We start from the raw sequence: 21,662 nt of genomic DNA on the forward strand, positions 1-21,662 counted from the left end.
ACAATATTCTAAGAGGTAGCTGAGTGGCTTAGTGGATTGAGAGCCAAGCCTAGAGATGGGAGTCCCTGGTTCAAATCTGGTCTCAGATACTTCCTAGCTGTGAGACCCTGGGCAAGTCACTTAACCCCATTGCCTAGCCCTTACCACTCTTCAGCCTTGGAACCAATACATAGTATTGACTCTAAGACAGAAGGTAAGGGTTTAAAAATAACAAATAATTAAAAAATGAACACAATATTCTAGATGAAGTTTAACAACAGTGAAGTATAGGATCATCTCCTTCCAGTTCCTAGAAGGTATGTCCCTTTTAATTTCTTTAAGTTTGGCATCATCTTTTTTTTTTAATCACTACCTTATGTGGAGTTTGCAATCCACTAAAAACCCAGAATCATTTTCAAAATAATGGCCTCCCCATGTCATATTTGTGGAGTTATTAATTTTTAGTACGCAAGTACAAAAACCTTTACATTTATCTTTATTGAATTTTATCATATTATATTCATCCCCTTACTCTGGCTAAGTGGTTCTCAAAGCTTGTTCTGCAAACCTCTGGAGGTCTCCAAGACCTTTTCAAGGGGTCCACAAGATCAAAACCATTTTTAGAATAATATTAATATATTATTTGTCTGTTAAAATACTCTTCCCTTTTCTAGCTAAATGTCTCTGTGACGGTGAATTTTCTTCATAGACTTCAGTCAGAACAACACATCACAACAGATTGAGTGAAGAAGTAGATATGAAAACCTAGCTGTTTTTTTTATTAAGCTAGTCATATATATGTATAATGGTTAATTTTTACATTTTTTGGAAAATGTAGCTATTTTTATTTTTTAAATTATGCTAACATAATGGCTTATTATTATTTTAAAATGAATTAATAATTATTTTTTGTCCATTTAAATTTCTAGCATGGTAAATACTCATATAAACAAAAGCTCTTTGAAGTCTCCAATAATTTTTTAAACCCTTTCTTTCTGTCTTAGAATTGATACTAAGTATTGAGTCAGGCAATGGGGATTAAGTGACTTACCCAGGGTCACACATCTTGGAAGTCTAACCAACGAGTCACCTAGCTGCCCTTCTTTATTAATTTTTTAAAAATATATTGGGGTCCTGAGACCAAAAAATCTTTAAGAATTGCTACTCTAACCCATCAAGATCTTTTTTTGGTCCCTTGACCCTTTCATCCTCTGTTATCTTTCCTTCCCAATCTTATGTCAGCCTCAAATTTAGTGAGCATATCTTCTATGTCATTGGCCAAATTACTGACAAAAATGTTAAACAGTTTTTTGTCAAGCACAGATCCCTGGGGTATTTGCTCCAGCAGATATGCCCAGTCATATTAACATTGCACCCATTAATAGCTTCCCTTTGAATCCATTCACCAATTCTGTATCTGACATGTATCTTCTCCTCAAGAAGAGTATAAGATACTTTATCAAAAGCTGAGCCCATACTTGGTTCCATCAGCCTTTTGACATAAATAAAAAAGAAAAAAACAAAAACCAAATCTTCTCACTTCCTAGAATTTCCTTCAAAAAGAACCAGGAGGTCTCCTTGAATAGGACTCATTCTGAAAGCAAAATATAGCAAGGATGACCTGAAGGCCAGACTTTTCTTATGGAAAATGATGCTGATCGGTATATAAGAAGTCTTGAAAAGTGGGTCAAGTTTACCTTTGGTAGCTCTCTGCTTCCTGTATCTCTGTCTTTCTTCTTATCAATGACCCTCTACCTTATAAAGCGCCATGACTTTCACATTATGTCTAAGTTATTCTTGGATTTGATGATCCCTAAGACGCTTAATAAAGCTGAAAATATATGAAAAGCTATTGTTGCCTTAACATATTATCCACTCTCCTCACTTTATAATAGGCCTAATGGAAGAGAGCAATCCTTCCCTCAAAGGAATGTATCTGTAATGATAGATTTTTCAAACATGAGTGAAGGAGATGTCTGGAAGTATATGAGTCTTCTTTGACACCCTTCCATTCACCCACGTAGGCCAACCTATGACCACTCCTCTTATCTGGAAGACCAGTCCTGCCATGAAGAATGGGAATAAAAGAATAAAAGCAATTAGAAGAGATAGAGCAGGTTGGAGAGACCCAGAACCATGCCATCTAAGGAGCAATTGAAGGAACGGGGGTATTTAGCCTGGAGAAGAGAAGACCTAGAGGGTCTATCTGCCTTCAAGGAATTAAAGGCTGGTCATGTGAAAAGACAAATGGTCATTTGGCCAGAACTCAAAGACCTCAAGGGCAAGGAACTCATTAGCTACAATTCAACTTTTGGGCAGATTGAATTTTTAAGGGCTCTTTAGTTATATTTTGATGAAGTCTTACTCTGCAAGTTCTATCAATTGTTTCTAGTTCAGACTCCTGAGGTCAAACAGCAAAAGCTAAATCCTTCTTCCTCTAAAGCCATTCCAACTTCTAATCTGGGGCTCTCTTTCCTGCTCTAAGTAACTATAGATGTTCTGAACAGTCTTTGACATGGCTAGCACCATGGACAATCCCTTTGGCTATGGCATACAAGGAAAGTCAAGATTGGTTGCAGAACTCTGGGAGTCAGAAGACCTAGCTTCTTACTTCCAGTTCCAGCTTTCACACTCTATACTAACTAGACAGAAGCTGTTCCAGCTCCCTGGTTCTGTTTTCAACTTTCCTTCCAATTCCTTCATATCCAACATATAAGATTATGAGATTATGTGCTGCTTATAAATTGTTATTAACTCCTCATTTAGAAAAGCTTGTGAAGGGAAAGAGTAAGGGAATAAGCATTTATTAAGGATTTACTGTGTGCCAGGCACTGTGCTAAGCACTTTACAAATATTATCTTATTTGATTCTCACAACAACCCTGGGAAATCAGTCCTGTTATCCCCTTCTTAAAATTGAGGTGACTGGGACAAAAAGAGGTTAGTTAAATGACTTTTCCAAGATCACTCAGTTCATAAATATCTAAGACTAGATTTGAAGTCAGGTATTCCACACTCTAGACTCAACCAACAGCATGAAAAGTAGATAGAGCTCTAGACTGAGAATTCTAGTCTTAGATTCAATTGTATTCAAGAACTATTAAGTACCTGCTACATGAAAGACCAACAGTAAATATGGCATAATGATTAAGTTTTGAATTTGGAGTCAGTCCTAAGTTAAAATTTCAAATGTGATACATTACCTAAATGATGATGGGCAAATCTATCTGAGGTTCAGTTATGAAGTAGGTTAATCTCTATATGTGGCAGATTTTCCCACGCAGATGAAATTCCAAGTTCTTACCCTATTGCCATCTGTTTAAGACATTATACTAAGTAATGGAATGTACCACTAAGTAGGAGTAGGACTTTAGATAAGTTATTTCATCTTTCTTGGCCTCTGTTTACCTTACCTTGGGAAGTAAAGAGGTTAGACAAGATGATCTGTGTTATCTCTTTCATCTTTAACATTCTGTGACTATGAATGAACCAGTTATCACACATCCATAGACTAAGGGATAATAAAGAAGGGATTTCTTCCTTCTGATACCCATATTGGGCCCTGCAATCATAAAAAGATCTCTTCTTCCTCACTGAGAAAAAACATGACAGAGCATGCTAATAATTACATGTTAGAATCTTAGAGATCAGCTCTGGACAAATGCAATGACCTCTTCTTCTACTATCACCTGAATGGAATCAGGTAGGCTTTTGTCTTTGTTTGAACGCCTTAGGTGGCTCTGCTTTCTGTCACTCATTGCCCAAGACCTTTCACTTATGGTTCTGCTTTCCCAAGAGCGATCAGAGACAGCCCAGATGAAGTGCCAGAAGCAACCGTCCAAATGGGGTTGTCATGGTGTCAGCCATCCCAATGCAAACTGGAACCAACAGCTCAGTCCCCTTTGGGGGCAGATAAGTGTGATGGAGAGTCAGCTATGTCACCATCAAACATACATCACACTGGGAGGGGTGTCTGGGGACCCAGTGACTGGCTGAGAATAAGAAGCACTTTCTGGGATTCATTTATTGGAGTCAGACACCTTTAGTGGCAGAAACTATTACTACAGCAGTTTTTTTATATAAAACTGGTCTCCAGGGAACTCTGAGAACTTTAGGCTCATTTCATATCACTCACTCTCAGAACATCACTGACATCCATGTTTTATCAATATGCAGGATGCTGAGAAGCCCAGAAAGTAGCAATTTGTCCAAAAGACATGGAAATAAAGAATGTCAATTACCCAAATAAACACTTAATGTAGGGATGCTGGATCCCAATGCAATGTAAGTCTTCTCTGGAGCATAATACAGACTTCTATTCTGCCCTTTTGTTAGCACAGCAGGGAAAGCAGTGCAGTTAGTCCTTCCAGGAAAGAAGGGGGTAAGTGGGGTCATTTCCCAGAGTGAGAATGCTGGTATTTTCAACCTGACTGCAGCTAACTTTAGCCAGGGTATTTAAGGAGAGAAAGCAATGTTAGAATTTGCTGGTATATGAAATAAGCTCACAAAAGCGTACTGTTGCTATGCCTTTAGGTGAGGAGGGAGAGGAAAAAGGAGAGAGGGAGGGAGGGAAGTGTAATAGAAAGGATAATCTGTGTGACACTATTTCTTGTTGTAACTGATGTACTCTGGCTTGTGACTAGAGAGAGCTGCTGCTATGAGGAACCTGAGACTGCTTAGTTACAATGGTGGAGATAGAGGCATTACTTCAGAGATACAGAGAGAGATGCTGCCATAGGGAAATGCTCTGGGTTTTGCCTATAATCCCTATTGATGGCTAATTGATCAATATATCTTTCCTACCCTCTTCCTCCCTCCCTCACTCCCTCTTTCACCCTCTCCTTCCTGCCTCCCTCCACCTCCCAGTTTCTTCTTGAAGCCTTTGGCTGCTTCCTTCCCCCCTGAATGATTATAAAGGTACTCTTTTCTTTCTCAGGTAAGGGGTTTATTGGGAAAACGGGACAAGGAAACAGAGACAAGGGAGAGAGACAGAGAGACAGAGAGAGAATAATCTGGTACATAATGGTGTAATTAAGCTGTAGTAGTCTAAACTACCTGTACATTTTTCTTTTACTGCATTTGTGAACTTGCTGGTCAGTTGGCTGTCTCAGGAAGGTGGCTACAAGAGCAGATGATAGAAAAATAACTGGTCACATCTTTCTAGCATAAAGAAGACTTTTTGATGAATCTATGACTCAGGTTCAGTGGAAAATATGTCCCTAAAATGACTCTTTCATATTTTAATGGGGTTCTTAATCAGTTCTGTGGCTATAGAACCTTTCAATTTAATACTATTAATACTTAAATGTATCTGTGATTTTCTTGATTGGCATATTCCCTTCAAAGAATAAAACCCATTTATACTTGCCCATTCTAGACCTCCTATATATTCACTACAAAGGGTCTGACCAGTGTTCTCTGGGTGACTTCCTTATTTTCTCCTACCACTGCAAAGACACAGTGAATCACCTTGGCTCTGCATTATTATTCCTCATTTTCGCCCTTTGGAAATCTTCAAATCATATATTTCTCTCATTATATTCAGAACTCCGGCTTACCTTTGAAATTCCTTATTTATTAAACATAGTAACCTGGTCATACCCACCAAGTACTTTGGCACTGACCTCAGGGTAGTGCTCATTTTTTATTTCCTAAAGGCTGTAATATCCCTGTTATGTAATTACAATGGCATAAAAATGTTAGTATTAAACATATGCAGGGCAGCTAGGTGACTCAATGGATTGAGAGCCAGACCTAGAGAACAGAGGTCTTGGGTTCCAGTCTGGACTCAGACATTTCCTAGCTGTGTGTCCCTGGACAAGGGACCCCCATCATCTAGCCCTTACCACTCTTCTGCCTTGGAAATAATATACATTATTGCTTCTAAGATGGAATGTATTGGTTTAAAAATAATTAATTAAGATATGGCCCTTGAAATTTTCTGAAAGCAAACCATGCTCCTTCTGCTCAATTCTGGGCCCAACACATCCATTTACACAGGGTATACACGTACATACACATATAAAAGCACAGATGGACAATTTCTATATGTTGTGCATCTGACTGCATATCATAAGAATATTAATGGTAATAGTCGTACTGCTACTACTACTACTAACTCACATTTATAACATGCTTTAAGGGGCAGCTAGGTAGCTCAGTGGATAGAGTTCTGGGCCTAGAAGACCTAGGTTCAAATCTAGCCTCTATGGAACTCTGGGCAAGACACTTAATCCTGTTTGCCTCAATTTCTTTATTGGTAAAATGAGCTAGAGAAGAAAATGTCAAACTACTCTGGTATTTTTGCCAAGAAAACATCAAATGGAATCATGAAAAGTTGGATGACACTTAAAAATGACTAACAACTGAAAAGCATGTTTTACCAGTTATAAAGCACTTTTCTCATAGCCCTTTTAAGACAGGCAGTTCAGGTGTCACTACAGTGAAAGAGCAGTGCATTTGGAGTAGGATGATATTCGGTTTGAATCTCCCTCTTTGAGGGGGAGGAATTAATAATTATTAATAGTGTAAAGAGGCTGATTGACCTCTTTCAGAATGGCTAGTCTAGGTAGCCTCTATATTCTCTTCCAGCTTAAAATTTACAATTTTACAGATGCAGAAACTGATCTCTAGTTTAGAGAATTTAAGTGACTTGATCACAGACACATATCAGAACCAGAATTTAATCTTGGTTCTCCTGTATCCAAATCTGATTAACCAGTCAGTTCTATCTCTTCTTACTTCCTCATGAGCCTAAGCTGGCCCAACTCCAAACCCAAATCCCACAGCTCCCAGAAGCCTCTGTCTCCATAGTAAACAGTTAGGACTAAGGAGTAGCTACCCACTGGCTTCTGCCCTTGGTGCCAAGAGACAAGCTGTACCTTTTTTTAAAATAGTTGTGTCCTAAAAATACCTATGTCTGTGAGGAAAGCAATTACTCTCTGTGAGAGTAAGAAAAAAGAAAGAATGGGAAATGATGGAGGCAGCACCCACGCCAGTCTCAGCTCAAAGAGGGAAACATATCTTAGAAGCAGAAGCATGCATTTGAAGATCTGTTCTTCAGTCAAGGGGAGATGGGCGTGTGGACTTTTCCAATGGGGTGATTCACCCTAGTACTTGTTGGGGGATCACAAATAGGAGCAGGTTTGGCTTAGATATGTGAATCCTGCTTTTCCTATGATGAGATGGCATTCTGAGGTACCAGTGGGACCGCTATCACCCCCAACCCCATCTTCTCCTTTATCTCTTCCAATGCCACTTTCCTCCCTTTCTTCCTTGCTCTCTGTTTGGCAAGGTTTCATCAGAGGAGTTTCAGTGTGTAATGAAATCCCCTTGGGGTCTGGGGAGTTTTAGCAAATGCCCACATACATGTACCCATACAAAGTAGAGAGGCTGACAAAGACATGGACGCATAGAAAAAGGAAGAGAAGATGCATATCCAGAAATTAAGAGGCAGGATTTCAATTTTTTAAAAAGAGATGTATGCTTTATACTGGCACAAAGAAACAAAGCAACACCTATGGCTAGCAACACACACACACACAGACACACAATGAATGCTTTCCATCAAAATCAGCTCTTGTTACCTTCTGCATTAAAGTTTCCTGATCCCTCTATGCTAGTGACTCTTAGTTTTAAAATAAATTTTATGAATATATATTTTATATCATCATAACTCCTCCCTATTATCCCTCACCTTCCCATTTCATATAACAAGGAGTATTTTTGAAGACAAAAAAAGGAATAAATCATCCTAACTAGGTAGTATATTGAAAAAAATCTGAAAATATATGCATTGTGCCAACCCTTGTGGATGCCCTAGCTCTGTCAAGGAGTTAGGTAGAGTTCTTCATCTTTTGTGTGGGGTATATACCCTTTGGGTAGTCTGGTGAAGCCTATGGACCCCTTCTTTGAACCTTTTTTTTAATTTCAAAATTTGTATAAAAGGTATAATCTTCTCCAACCCCCAGTCTAAGCTCACCAAACCCCTTACTATATATATATATATATATATGTATCATCTATCATATCATATCATTTCATATTATATTAGTTATATATTATCTATAGATACCTTGGGACTCTGGGGACCCCAGGTTAAGAACCCCTGCCCAAATTTTTAATACTTCTTCCTTACTCAAATTACCTTGATTGTCTCCTTCGTGTGGTTGTTAGACTGCCTACCTCCTTTCAATGAATGCCTGGTTCAAGTTCCATCTTCTACGTGAAGTCTTTGTTAATCTCTGTAACCAGTAATGCCCCTCCACTTCCAAACTTGCCTTGTATGTACCTTGTCTCATATCTATTTTATGTCTTCTTATAGATATCCAACTTGTTTTCCCCCATGGTATGCCAGAGCCAACTCTAATTGGCTGGAATTGATTGTTAAGTTTCTAACATGTCCATTTACATCTCAAAACTAGGTAAAAGCTATAAATCAGTATTTGATTTATTATTTTGTTGATTGTCTGGAATTAAGTGTAAAAATATGAATAATGTCAATTAAACTTAAAAGTGCATCAGTGTAGAACACGGATTTCTTTTTTAAGAGCTGGATGTTAAACATTTACCAGAACTACTATGCCCATTGAAGTTCCTTGAAGGACAGGATTGTTTTGCCCTTGTCCTTTGACATAGTGCCTAGCACATACTAGGACCTTGTCTGGTGAGTTCAAATTCAGCCCCATACACTTGAATGACCCTGGGCAAGTCACTTAATCTGTTTTGTCTCAGTTTCTTCACTTGTAAAATGGGGATAATAATCCCAGCTATCTATCCGGGTTGTTGGGAGGATAAAACAGGATAGCATGTGTAAGTGTTTTTCAAATCTTATAAATGCCGTTATTATTGTTATTTTTATGATTAACAAACTGGAAGCAATGTGCTAAAATTTAAAAAAAAAACAATTCTGGAATCAGAGGACCTGGATTCAAGTCTAGGCTCTGAAGCTGGCCACATGCCTGAGTATGAACAAATTTGAACTGAATATGAAACCTCCCTTAGACACTTACTAACTATAAGACTCTCGGCAAGTCATTTAACTATCTGTGTCAGGTTCCTCATCTGTAAACTGGGGACAATAATAATAATACATACCTCTGAGAATCTTGGGAGGACCAAATGAATTACTATTTGTAAAATGCTTACCCCCATGCCTTGAATATATAGTGGGAGCTATATAAATGTCAGCTCCTATCACAATTATCATTAATGTCATCATCACTATCATTATTATCTTATAGGCAACAAAGGTATCAGTAATGATTTTTTATCAGAGAAATAACATTAGGAAGAGCTCTTCAAAAACCTTAGCATTCTCGATGTACTTGTAATTGTTATTCCCAGAGATTCCTTTTCCTCATCTGTGAAATGCCCTTTGAAGTGCCTTACCCCTCTTGATCTTCAACTTGGTCACTGAGAGGTACTAAAAGTAAATGCCTTGAAGCCAGGACTATTTCCCCTTTTCTTTGGACCTCCTATACTTGGTAGTGTCCTGCATACAAGAGGTGCTTAATAAATGCTTATGAAATTGAACTGAAAGCAGGTTGACAAAAAGTCATGCCAGCTGCCTGAAGCACAGTAGTATCCTTGAAGAGGGATACTTCTTCCAATGTATGCATGGGACACACCTAGATTCCTGACTCATTTGGGTAATGTCATTCTTTCTCCTTGCTCCCTACAATCATTATCCTACATCCAATCCACAAGTCCTGTAATCAGGATTGGCATCTTCCCGCTTTTAGAACTTGGGAGTCTGAGTTGCCATGAAACACTCTGATCAAATGAAAAGGAAATAATTGTGGGAGAACATTTGCTGTGTCCCATTATGGAAGGCCTTCTGAGCCCAGATTCCATTGGCCTAAAGCATAAGAAGAAGTCTAAAACATTTCACCTAGTTACCAAGGTCTTCTCCATAAACCTGTGACTTTACAGAGAGCAGTCACTGGTCAGGCAGTGCAGTGGCTTTCAGCAGAGGTCAGACGTAATCAGGAGAAACTAGCTCCAGTTTGTTGGAAGGGGGATGAAGAGAACCAGCAGCCCTGACCTTCCTAGGCTAGTCAGCCAGTCAGGAGGAAAGTTTCCTGGCCCCAGAGGCAACAAACCATAGTTTGCTGAGTTGCTGACTCTCCCAAAATAATCTTTGTCTCAGCACCTGCTATCTCAATTTAACTTCTCAGGTACCAGCAGCCAAAAATCCATCTAGGAGATCCAAGCTTTGCCTGGAGGCCAAGTCATTGGATGGTGAAGGCCAGGGTGGAGAATTTAAGGGGTGAGATGTCTAAGGAATGGTAGTGTCTGTGGGAGGTATAGGTATGTGCATGTGTGCATGTGTGTGGCTATGACCTTCTGGAATCCTAAATTTAGGGGAGGAAGGGGCTTTAGAGGCCATCAAGTCTAACATCCCTTCATTTTACATAAGAGTAAACTGAGGCTGAAAGACATTACATGATTTGCCCAGGATTTCACAGCTAGTAAATTTCTAAACAGGATTTGAACTCTTGTCTTCTAGATTCCAAGTTCTAAGTTCTGTCTAGTAGGACACCTAGCTGTCCCTACTGGGTCCTTCCTTAACTGAGTTTCAAATAATTCCTCTTCTCACTTGGGAAACAGAAGCAGAGTTCTCCCCTCTCTTTGACTTGATCCTATATTGTTTTACTTTCAGGACTGAAAGATTCTTTTTTCATCATCTTGTCTTCAATAACTATACCTAAATCATCAAAGAGTAGGAGATATGGGTTACCAAGGTCTATCTGCTTCACTTATGTTGGCTGCAGTTTCTTTCTCTGTAAAAATAGAAACTATTAAGTCTTGTAAACACAATGCTATGAACTATTCTGATCACATGGGGCATTTTTTCCCCTCAGAAAACACTCTTTAAGTTTTAAATGCTCTTTAGTTGTGAGCTTTTGTCATTGGTATTATCTCAGAGCAAGATACGGAATGGTCCATCATTCTCTGCCTCCCTTTCTGCTCTCTAAAGAAATCTTACCATTAGATATTTCTCCTTTAGATTTTATCCATATTCTTTGCATTACGACTGAGACAAAAATTCCTTCTTGCCTCAGTTATCTCAGTGAATGCCAAGTTCTACTTTAGTTAGTCCTTGATCTTTTAATGAACTAAAGTTACTACAGGAAGAGGAAGTTATGGCCAATACCAACTGGCTCGTTGGGCCAGGATTCACGAAGAAGGGTCTCACAATCTTTAGTGGAATGATTCTCTTATGCATTGCTCCTGCTCTATAGCCTTGCCTCTGATGTCATTGTAGAACTCATGGTTCCTTGAACCTAGCCTACTAAATTCAATGGCATTTCTTGATCTGTATTTCTTGGCATGTCTCTGGAATGTTCACATGAGTGAGACTCCAATGCTTTGCCCTCCTTCCTTTTTCTTAGTTATGCTTCCTAAATCCTATTATTCTTGAGGGCATCTTGACTAGACCAGATCTTGAGCTCTGGATGTTCTGCCTACCCTCTAGTTTCCATTAATGGTCAGCTGGGTGGGTGGGGGGGGGGAAGAGGCACCAAAAGAGATATGGACAAAGTCACAATGGAAGTCAGAGTGGACTCCCTGAAGAGTGAGCATACTCACACTGACAATTGTAACTGACCTTGAAAAAAAAGAATGGACCATGCTGAGACTGCTGAGCCTCTCTTGTGAGAAAATGATGTCAGGTCTTCATAAAGATCAGCAGCTGCCATCCTAAAGAGCCCCTTAAAGAATCCCATTCCCATTCCCCAGTTCAGATGAGCCCACAGGGCAGACTTTAAAGGAACCTGAAATCATCAGTCATCTGTATTCTTCCCAAGTGAATTCATAACAAAAAAGATCTGCTCTCATCAATTGCATGCACATTCTTCAGAGGTGGGCAGAGGATAGACAGCATCTCGCCCAGCTAGAGGGCAGGAAACTGTTACTCAAGGACATATGCCAGGCTGAAGACTAGATCTCAGGAGCCCCTGGTTCCCACAGCAGAAATCTACCCTCTAGACCCGGGCTTCAGGTCACACCCAAGGCGCAAGGACCTCAGCTGGGTGGCCACAATGGGTCTCAGTGTGACTTGAAGCTGGGGGTCTGGGGAGCCCCACACCAACTGAAGATGTCATCTGAGATTCCCGGGAGGGTGGGGCTAGCATCAACTTCCCAGGCATAATGCACAAGCCTTGTGGGTGGCATAATGTGGTATTCATCTCCCCCACTGTGGAGAGGGGCAACCAGGCTGGAACAATTCGGACTCTGTCAGGGAGTTCAGGCTCTCAGCCTCTCTAATGAAGATGAATGAGAGGGGAGGAGTTGCCCCCTTGCTTCTGCTGCTGCTGCCACAGACACTCTCTGGTGTCCATGTATAAATATTCATGGACTGGAGAGACAGTGCTCTGGGAAGACACATGGCTTTGAACTCAGTCACAGGTCTGAAAATGGACCTTGGAGATCATCATGTCCAACCCACTCATTTTACAGATGAAGGGGCTGAGGTCCAGAGAAGAGACCTACCTTTGCCCAAGGTCACATAGCTAGTTATTAGAGAAGATAGAGAAAGTACTTCTTTCTACACTACCACATTAACAGAATTCTACAGCTTAGAGCTGGAAAGAACCTTGGGGGTCACCTAAACCAAGAGAAGTGAACATTTCATAGAGGAGAAGACAATGGCATGGTCCATAGAGCCACTTTTTAGCCATATGACCATGAGGAACTCATTATTTCCTTTTTGCCTCAGTTTCTTCACCTGTAAGATAAAGGGGTTTACTTGATGGCCCCCAAGGCTCCTTCCCAAAGCTCTAAATGTATAATCTACAAAAGTTAAGTGATGTGTTCAAGGTTACATAGGTAGGAAGTCTCAGAGCCAGGATGGAAACATTTTTGTCTACACCAGGCTGGGAGCAGAGGAATAATGGTGGCCTCAGCCCTTTTTATTCTTAACCAGGTATTCTAAGCAGGCAGGGCAGAGGGAGAAAAGGCAGTCAATTTTGCTCTGTCTTGCAATAGCTATCCTTTTCCCATTCTAGCACTGAGTCCATCAGTGCTTGGACAAACAGGTTTTTTTCTGAGGCCAACTTTCATTTTTGAATAAGCCTCAACTCAGGGCTACTCACATAATTTATTCAAGAATTCAGTTGAGTTCTAGGTGTTGGTACAACTTGAAGACACAGAGCCTGTCAAGCATTCCTTTCTGGTGACTTCACAGTGCATGACCACAGCTGCTCTACGTTTAGCATCATGGTACTTGCTTGGTGGAGAGCAAAAGATCTCTCTCCTAGAGCAGCTGACCAATTAAAAAAGCTGCGGGAGACCTGCCTACATGGTGTCATGTGAACTGACCCAGTCTTCCAGATACTCTCTTCAATGGGCTCCTCGTTGCTTACCATCTCACCACCCCAGGTCATCCTGTGTTCTAGGAAATGGTCTTGGTAGCAATAGAGGGGTTTATAGAATACTAGAGAATCAATCCTGGGAGCCAAAGGATTAGGGTATAATATTGCAGGCAGGGGCATGTCAGAGTCAGTTCAAACACTCTAATTTTCAGTGAACGCATTTATGCCTGAGAAATCAGCCAACATGCATCAAAATTTGTTGTTGTTTTTTTTTTGTTGGGGTGGTTATCTAGACTTAAGAAAGTGATCAAGGAAATGTCAATAATTAAACTTAAAAGTCTGTCGACTATATGTGTATATTTTTTGGAGATCTGGTTGTTAAACATTTATCAGCATACCTCTAAGCAAGGTCTTTACTTTCCTTGAAATGTAGATTTAGAGGAGAAGAGGAACTGACTGAACTTTCAATGTTATTATTTTATTTGTTCTTTTATTGATATATTTTATTGGTATACCACCTTTTATCAATTTTACTTTTATTGATTTGCCTTATTGATTAATTCTTTTTATTGATACCATGTGTTTTCATTTCCTTATGACTCTTGCTCCCACAGAAGCCTCACTTATAATCAAGAAAAAACGTTAAGCAAATCAACAGAGATCAAATACACAACATTCCACATCCTAAGTCCCTAAGTTTTTACTTTCAACTGATTTCTAAGACCCAGATTTATATCATTATTCTTTTTGATTCCTTTTGTTTTTTGCCTCCCTCGTCTCCCTATCCCCTTATCCAGGAAGCCTTCCTCTACAGTTTAGTGAAGTTGATCCATTGTAACAAAGTGCTTAAAAATAAATGGGAAAAAAGAAATTCACAAAACTAGAAACACTGATATTTTGTATTCTATGTAATATTATATACCTAGAGTCCCCCATTTCTGTAATGAAGTGACTTCACCATCATTTTTAAATTAAAGTGTAATTTCTAGACTTGCCAATCAGATAACTATTATCCAGCACTGAATTATTCCTCTCCCTCCTACCTCACTTATCCCTAAGCTAAAGAATTCAAACCATAGGGCAAAGAGCCAAATATTAATAAGCTTTGTTTTTAACCAGGCCTTCATGAACTGTCATTGACCAGAAGACAAGCTTACTTCTTATCCTTCCCCACCTCCATTCAAAAGCAAAAGTAGTTTAGACAGACAGGCTCCAAATGAACCTCAGAAGAGTCAAATTTCTTATGAAGAATCAGTGCAATCAATAGTGGCTTTTGGTTTTCTTACCTGTCTTTCTGACATGATGTAGAGATGCTCATGGTCCATGGAGAAGGCCATGTCCCTGAGAACCGGGCCAGGATCCACCACCTGTACTGTTTCATATTGCTGGGCATTCCCCCGGGGTCCATCCACACGGATCTGAAGAGAAAAAATCAAGATATGTCAAATAATGTCTCAGCTTAGCCAATAAGTAAGATAGCTTGGAACAGTGAAGAGTTTGGTTTGTAAATCCACCTGCAAGGGCAGCCTGACCAAAAATAGCAGGGTCAAAGGAAGTGAGCAGATTTTATTAGCAGTAATAATAAGTAATGATAGTAATAAGATCTGCCATTTATATAGTGCTTTATATGACAAAATGATTAGATCATTGGACTTGATGTGAGGAAGTCCTGGGTTTTAGGATTAATTCAGAGGCTTTACTAGCTATGTGAGTCTGGACAATCTCTCCTAGCCTCATTTTTCTCATCTCTAAAATAAGGGTAATAAGATTGAACATTTACCTCAAAGGGTGAATATGAAGGATAAATGAGGTAATATCCAGAAAATGCTTTGGAAGACTAAAAGGCTATGTAAGTATTGGTTTTCATGACTTCTGTGATCACATTGCATCCTTGCAGTCCCACGAGGTGGGCAGTGCAGTTATTGTCATGCCTAATTTACAAATAAAGAAATAAATAGAAATTACTTGCTCCAGGTTACCCAGTTACTAGTGAGTAGCAAAACATAAATTCAAATTCAAGTCTTTTGACTATAAGCACAGTATTTCTATCCCTATATAACAACTGACACTCAAAGTGAATTGTGATGTGAAGGAACAGAACTGACATGAATAACTCCCTCACCGCCATCAAGACCTTCTGTTGGAAAAGACCAAAAATATAGGAAGAGAATTGACCAATCTGGATTTTCTCCAGGTGCTTGCTATAGGTATTCTATTCCCTTCTGTTTTCCCCCAGAAGATTGTCTAATTGACAGTTTCTCCCTATCTGCTGGTTTCCTCTTTTTGTCTACCTGCCTCCCCAATCTTAAAAGATCTCACCGTGTCTAGCATGCAATATTACAGGGAAGGGTCTCTGTTAACTACTTCTCCCCTCTTTTACAGCCAAACCCCCTGAAAAAAACTGTCTACTCTCAGTGCTGCTATAAATCACTCTTTTCTTGTCTACTGCCTTCAACACTCCACTCAAGCTGTTCTCTCCAAAGTTGCCAAATTTAATTGTGACTTCTTAGTCACATCCTTCTTGACCTCTTTACAATATCAGACACTTTCAATGATGCTATCTTCCTGTATGCTTTTCTCTGGCTACTTTCTTCTCTCTAGGTTTTTCAGACACTACTCTCTTAGTTTTTGGCTTACTTTGTTGGACCACTCCTCATTAGCCTTGGCTGATTTATTATATACTCCAAGGCTCTGCCAGGAGACTTGGCCTCTCTTTTCTCTCACCCTCATGTGGTGACCTCATCAGCTCCCAGGGGTTTCATGACAATTTCCAAGCAGATGATTCCCAGACCTTCATCTGATCAATTGGTCAGTTCCCCTCAGTTGTAGTGCCCATGACCCACTGATTCTTGGATAATTTAGCAGGCATCTTAAACTCAATAGGTTCAAAATAAAATGTAATCTCCTTTCAGACCTACTCTTCTTACTCATCTCTGTTGGGATTTAGTGTACCATTACCCTTCTCATCATGCCATTAATGTCTCCTCCTCACTCACCCTACTAATCCAATCAATCAGTCCTCAAATCTTGTCATTTCTATCTTCTGAGCATTACCCCCATTCAAACTGCCACTACCCTTGTTCAGGCCCTCATCACCTCTCTCCTGGACTAATGTGATAACAACCTATTTGATCTTCCTATCTTAAGCCTCTCCTCACTCCAAACTGTCCTCCAATCATCACTGTGTCTTTCCTCACATGCAGTTTTAACCATGTCACCCCTCCCCCAATCAGTAAAGTCCTGTTTTTTGGATAAAAATTCAGATTACTGAAGAATGTCACAAATTCAATGTGACATCCTTAAATCTAGAGTCAGTGCTATCCACTGGCTTTGTTACCAGAACAATTTCAATTGCAAATTTGGAAAACTCCCACCTCCATAGGTCCCATCACTGAAATGATTCAGCATAGACCAGCCACTCTTTGGCATCCCAGGGCCACATGACACAGATCTAAGCATGGGTTCAGGTGTCCCGGGATCAGATGAGGAAAATATGTTAAATGGATCCTGGTGGACTCAATTCAGAGCCCAGAAACGATGGAGAAGAAAAAATGAACTTTAGGTTTGACTTAGTCTTCAAAGTTCAGAGGACAAGAGGGAAAAGTGAATTAGTTCCAAGATATCCCCAAGGGGAGCCCTGTTTAAAAGAAGTAGGAGACCTTTGAGAAGACTTAGAACTAACCAACTCAGCTGGGGTTTCTCTGGATTGGAATTATTTCAAGTAAACTGTGGACTTCCCATGCTTATCCTCTATCCACATGGGACCTAACCTTTCCCAAAAAGAACTCTCTTGACTTGGATATTTATCATCAAGTGCCCTAAATGTAATTGACTAGAAATTATGACATTTAAAGGGTCACAGGCTCATTAATTTAAAGATATCAAGAGTCCTGGAGGTCACCTAGTCCAACCTTTTCATTTTAATGTTGAACAAATTGAGGGCCCTAAAGGTTAAATGACATTCCCAAGATCACAAAGGAGCTGGGGTTTAAGCCTATATCCTTGCAAAAAACCATCCAAGACATTCCACCCATTAATAGGCAAATAGGCAGGAAAGAAAAGAGATTGTCCCATACTGGATTCTGCGCCTGGGGTTATTGTGACATATAATATTCTTGCATTTCATAAATGGATTTAATAGCCCCGTAATGTTGTTTCTTTTTATATCGTTTCCTTAGAACCAATTAGCATGGTAGATGGGGGTATGTTGTTTATATGTATATATAATTCCAGGGACTCACTCTTATCTTGCCTTAAGTATCTGACTAGAGTCCATGAGCATCAGTGGGGAAGTTACGCATGAACAATTCTCTTCTTGGCTCTCCTCAGTTTTCATAAAAATAAACCAAGAATAAAAGGAAGAGAGGCATGTTGAGCTTAGATCAAATCTCCCTCTTGCCATCAGAATTCCTGATGACCTCCTTCCTTAACATACTTCCTTGTTCCACAAGGAACCCATCCGGGCCAGGGCCTTTCTTAATCTGAATGAAAATTAGAGCTTGTGCAAAACCAATTGGGATTACCACCCAAGTCTGACCGTGCACTGATGGCCTTGGCCTCTGGCCCAGCCAGGCTGCATCCCCAGATTTGAGGCCTGGAGCCACAACATCACAATGATATTGAGAGTTCTGGCCTACCTCCAACCAGCCCCAGGCCTTCAGGCAAAAACTTCCTTCTCCTGGGAACTCTTCTGGAACTAAGTCCCATCAGATGTCCCTTGCTGTCATCCCTAAGGTAAATTGGATTTCATGCCCAAACATTGCTTCTGGTCCCAGCTCCCCTCCTCCTTAGGGGTGAGGGTCAATCCACTCAAAATGAATAGACACCTTAAAAGCATGGACATTCATAGGCCAAATTTTCACAGAAAATATCATGGCTTGGGCAAGTCTTTACTTGGATACATAGAGGGAAATATTTAGCACTTTCCTATACATATGATTCTAGAACTAGAGAAGAAGCCATTTTCCATGAGCATGGCCACTAGGAAAACCCAACAGAGCCAAAGAAAGGGAAGGGAACAGATGCTACTGCTCTTTAGGAATTGTGCCACAATTTCCAACATAAGAAAGCATTCAGGGAGAATGTCAGTGGACATGGACTATTGAAAACCCTGTTGCCTTTGGGCAATCCTGTTTTAGCAGTAGGGGAAGAGCTATCACTGACCCTAACATTTAGGAAAGAGAAAGACTGAGGCTATGGGAGGTGGAGGTCCAATGAGACGTGTATAGCCCTACTAGCCCACTGAGACAGGGGAGTGGGATAGGTGAGTTGGTAACCTTGATGCATCTGTGTCTGTGTGGGCTTTGTATCCACTTGAGAGTCTGAGATTGTTGGCAGGGGAGGAGGGATGCTGTGCTCAGCTCCTTGAAAAAGTGATTTTATGATGATAGAGCAGTTCAGGCCTAGGCTGGATATCTGAGTAAGTGAAGTGAAACTCTCCCTATTTGTCCAGGGGAATGTCTCAGACAACCTAAGATGTTACACGGTAATCCTTTAGCTTTGAAGAATTTCTACTTTCCCAAAGTAGAAGATATTTTAAATAGGAGCTGGAAGCTCACACGAGGCATCTGACAGCCGAGTGATGGTATAGCCATGAGAAGATGGAGTTATAACATCTCCCTGGGAGCTAAAGGAGCATTTGAGATTGTATCCTCAGGGTAGGGGACTCCTGGGCACATATTGCTGCATCACTCCCTCCAGGAGATCAACATAACCAATGTCAGGCAAATATAGACTTTTAGGTAGAGGGGAGTGGCGAACAACATGGCTCAAGGAAGGGAGATCATGCCTTTAATCTCATAATATCTATGTGAATAAGAGGTGCTCAGCCCACTGGCTAGCATAAACTAACCATTATAACTCCATATGCTTTGTATATTTCAAAGCACTCTCACCTGGATGATCTCATTTGTTCTTTCTCACCACTCTATGACATTGGCAGGAGAGTTCTGTTATTCCAGCTTTAGAGAGAGAGCAAGTCGCAGAACAATTGTCATTGTCTAAGGATACTCAGTAAGTCAAAAATGGAACTAGGATTAGAACTATTCTCTCCAGACTCATAGCATTCTAACCACTGCACTACAAGAAGGAAGGAAGGAAGGAAGGAAGGAAGGAAGGAAGGAAGGAAGGAAGGAAGGAAGGAAGGAAGGAAGGAAGGAAGGAAGGGAGGAAGGAAGGAAGGAACGAAGGGAGGAAGGGAGGAAGGGAGAGAGGAAGGGAGAGAGGGAGGGAGAGAGGGAGGGAGGGAGGAAGGAAGGAAGGAAGGAACGAAGGGAGGAAGGGAGGAAGGGAGAGAGGAAGGGAGAGAGGGAGGGAGAGAGGGAGGGAGGGAGGAAGGAAGGAAGGAAGGAAGGAAGGGAGGGAGGGAGGGAGGGAGGGAGGGAAGAAGGGAGGGAGGAAGGAAGGGAGGGAGGAAGGGAGGGAGGGAGGAAGGGAGGAAGGGAGGAAGGAAGGGAGGGAGGAAGGGAGGGAGGGAGGAAGGGAGGAAGGGAGGAAGGAAGGGAGGGAGGAAGGGAGGGAGGGAGGAAGGGAGGAAGAGAGGGAGGGAGGAAGGAAGGGAGGGAGGGAGGAAGGGAGGAAGGGAGGGAGGGAGGAAGGGAGGAAGGGAAGAAGGGAGGAAGGGAAGAAGGGAGGAAGGGAGGAAGGAAGGAGAGAATGAGGAGAAGAAAGGAAATGAGAGAATTAGGAGAAGGGAGAAAAGAAGGAGGAAAGGAGGGAAGAAGGGAAGGAAGGAATGAAAGGGAGGGGAGGGAGAGAGGAAATGAAAAAAGGAGAGGAAGGGAGAAAGAAAGAGAAGGGGGAAGGAAGAAAGAAGAAAAAAGGAAAGAAGGAATGCAGGGAGGGAGGAAGGTAACAAATTTTCATTAAGTACTTCTTATATTCTAGGCCCTGTGTTGGGTACTTTACAAATATTATTTTCATTTGTTCCTTACAATAATCCTGAGTGGTGGCTATGAGAGGGAGTGAGGGACGGGAGAGAAAGAACTTGAATCTTATAACCATGTAAAAATATTCTAAATTAATTAATTAAGTAAACTTTCCAAATTAAAAAAAAAATAACCCTGAAAGGAAGGTGCTATTTTTGTTTGCTTGCTTTTTTAATGGTAGTCAAAATTTTACTTATTTTTTATTTTTTAGTGTCAAATCTTAATTTTAATTTTTTGATATTTTCTTTTCCCAATTGCATGTAATAGCAATTATCAATATATATTTTCTAAAATTATAAGATCCAAGTTGTCTCCCTCCCTTCCTTCCCTCCCCTGTCCTGGAGATGGTAAGCAATTTGATCTGAGTTATACATGTATTATGAAGCCATACTTAATTCCATATTGGTCATTGTTATCAGAGAATATTCATATAAAGCCATATGCCCAAAACAAAATCACAAATAAACTAAAGGAACAAAATAGTATGCTTTAATCTGCATTCTGACTCCAATAGTTCTTTATCCAGAGATGGCATTTTTTGTCATAAGTCCTTTAGAATTGTCCTAGATAACTGTGTGACTGAGAGTACTAAGTCTTTCGCAGTTGATCATTTTACAATATTGCTCTTACTGTGTACAATGTTCTCCTCATTGTTATTATTTCACTCTGCATCAGTCCATGGAGGTCTTTCCAGCTTTTTTTGAAAACATCCTGTTCATCCTTCCTTATAGCACAATAGTATTCCAACTTTATTATATACCACAATTTGTTCAGCTAGTCCCCAATTAATGGAAATCCCTACAATACCTAATTCTTTGCCACAATAAAAAGAGCTATAAATATCTTTGTATAAATAGGTCTTTCCCCCTCTGTTTTATTTCTTGGAGATACAAATGATAGGTTCTATTGTTACACCATTTTAAAGCTGAGGAAACTGAGGCAGACAAAAGTCAAATGCCATGCCCAGAGTCATGCAGCCAGTAAGTATAGAAGGCTAGATTTGAACTCAAATCTTTTGGACTCTTGGTCCTGTGCTTTAGCTACTGCACCAACTATTTGCCTTTGATCTACTTAGACTTTCAAAAGATCTTTGACAAGGTTCCAAATTAAAAAACAAACAAACAACCTGTCAGCATGGAATATAGAAGAATATGTCATCCTTTCTGGGATGTGGCTTAAAGATAGGAAAAGGTAAAAAGAACCAGGGACACTGTGATTCTATATGAATTCTCTGTGCAAAAAAGAAGTGCAAAAAGTGGATCCTAAAGTATCACTGAGTGCCTTATTTAGGATATTTATGATATTCTGAAGGAAAGAGTGTACAGTGAAAACTTTAAGGTCATCATAGGTGGCACTAAGCAATTCAGGGGAGCAGAAAGATAAGTCAATGGATAAAAGGCCAGATGATCTGTGATGGTTCCAGGAAGAACAAAAAGGTGGAC

The 21,662-nt window shown here is 40.3% G+C and overlaps 1 protein-coding gene across 3 annotated transcripts in view; it reads right to left on the minus strand.

Annotated features, from left to right (window-relative positions):
• Positions 1 to 21,662, minus strand: part of PLXNA4 (plexin A4) — a 690,148-nt gene that overhangs the window by 266,496 nt on the left and 401,990 nt on the right. For all 3 annotated transcript variants that reach the window (XM_056799707.1, XM_056799709.1, XM_056799708.1), the window contains one exon: positions 14,581 to 14,712. In XM_056799707.1, coding sequence (XP_056655685.1) covers positions 14,581 to 14,712 — 132 coding nt within the window. The remainder of the gene's footprint in view (positions 1 to 14,580; positions 14,713 to 21,662) is intronic.

Source organism: Monodelphis domestica, chromosome 5 (assembly GCF_027887165.1).
Source record: "Monodelphis domestica isolate mMonDom1 chromosome 5, mMonDom1.pri, whole genome shotgun sequence".
Taxonomy (NCBI): domain Eukaryota; kingdom Metazoa; phylum Chordata; class Mammalia; order Didelphimorphia; family Didelphidae; genus Monodelphis; species Monodelphis domestica.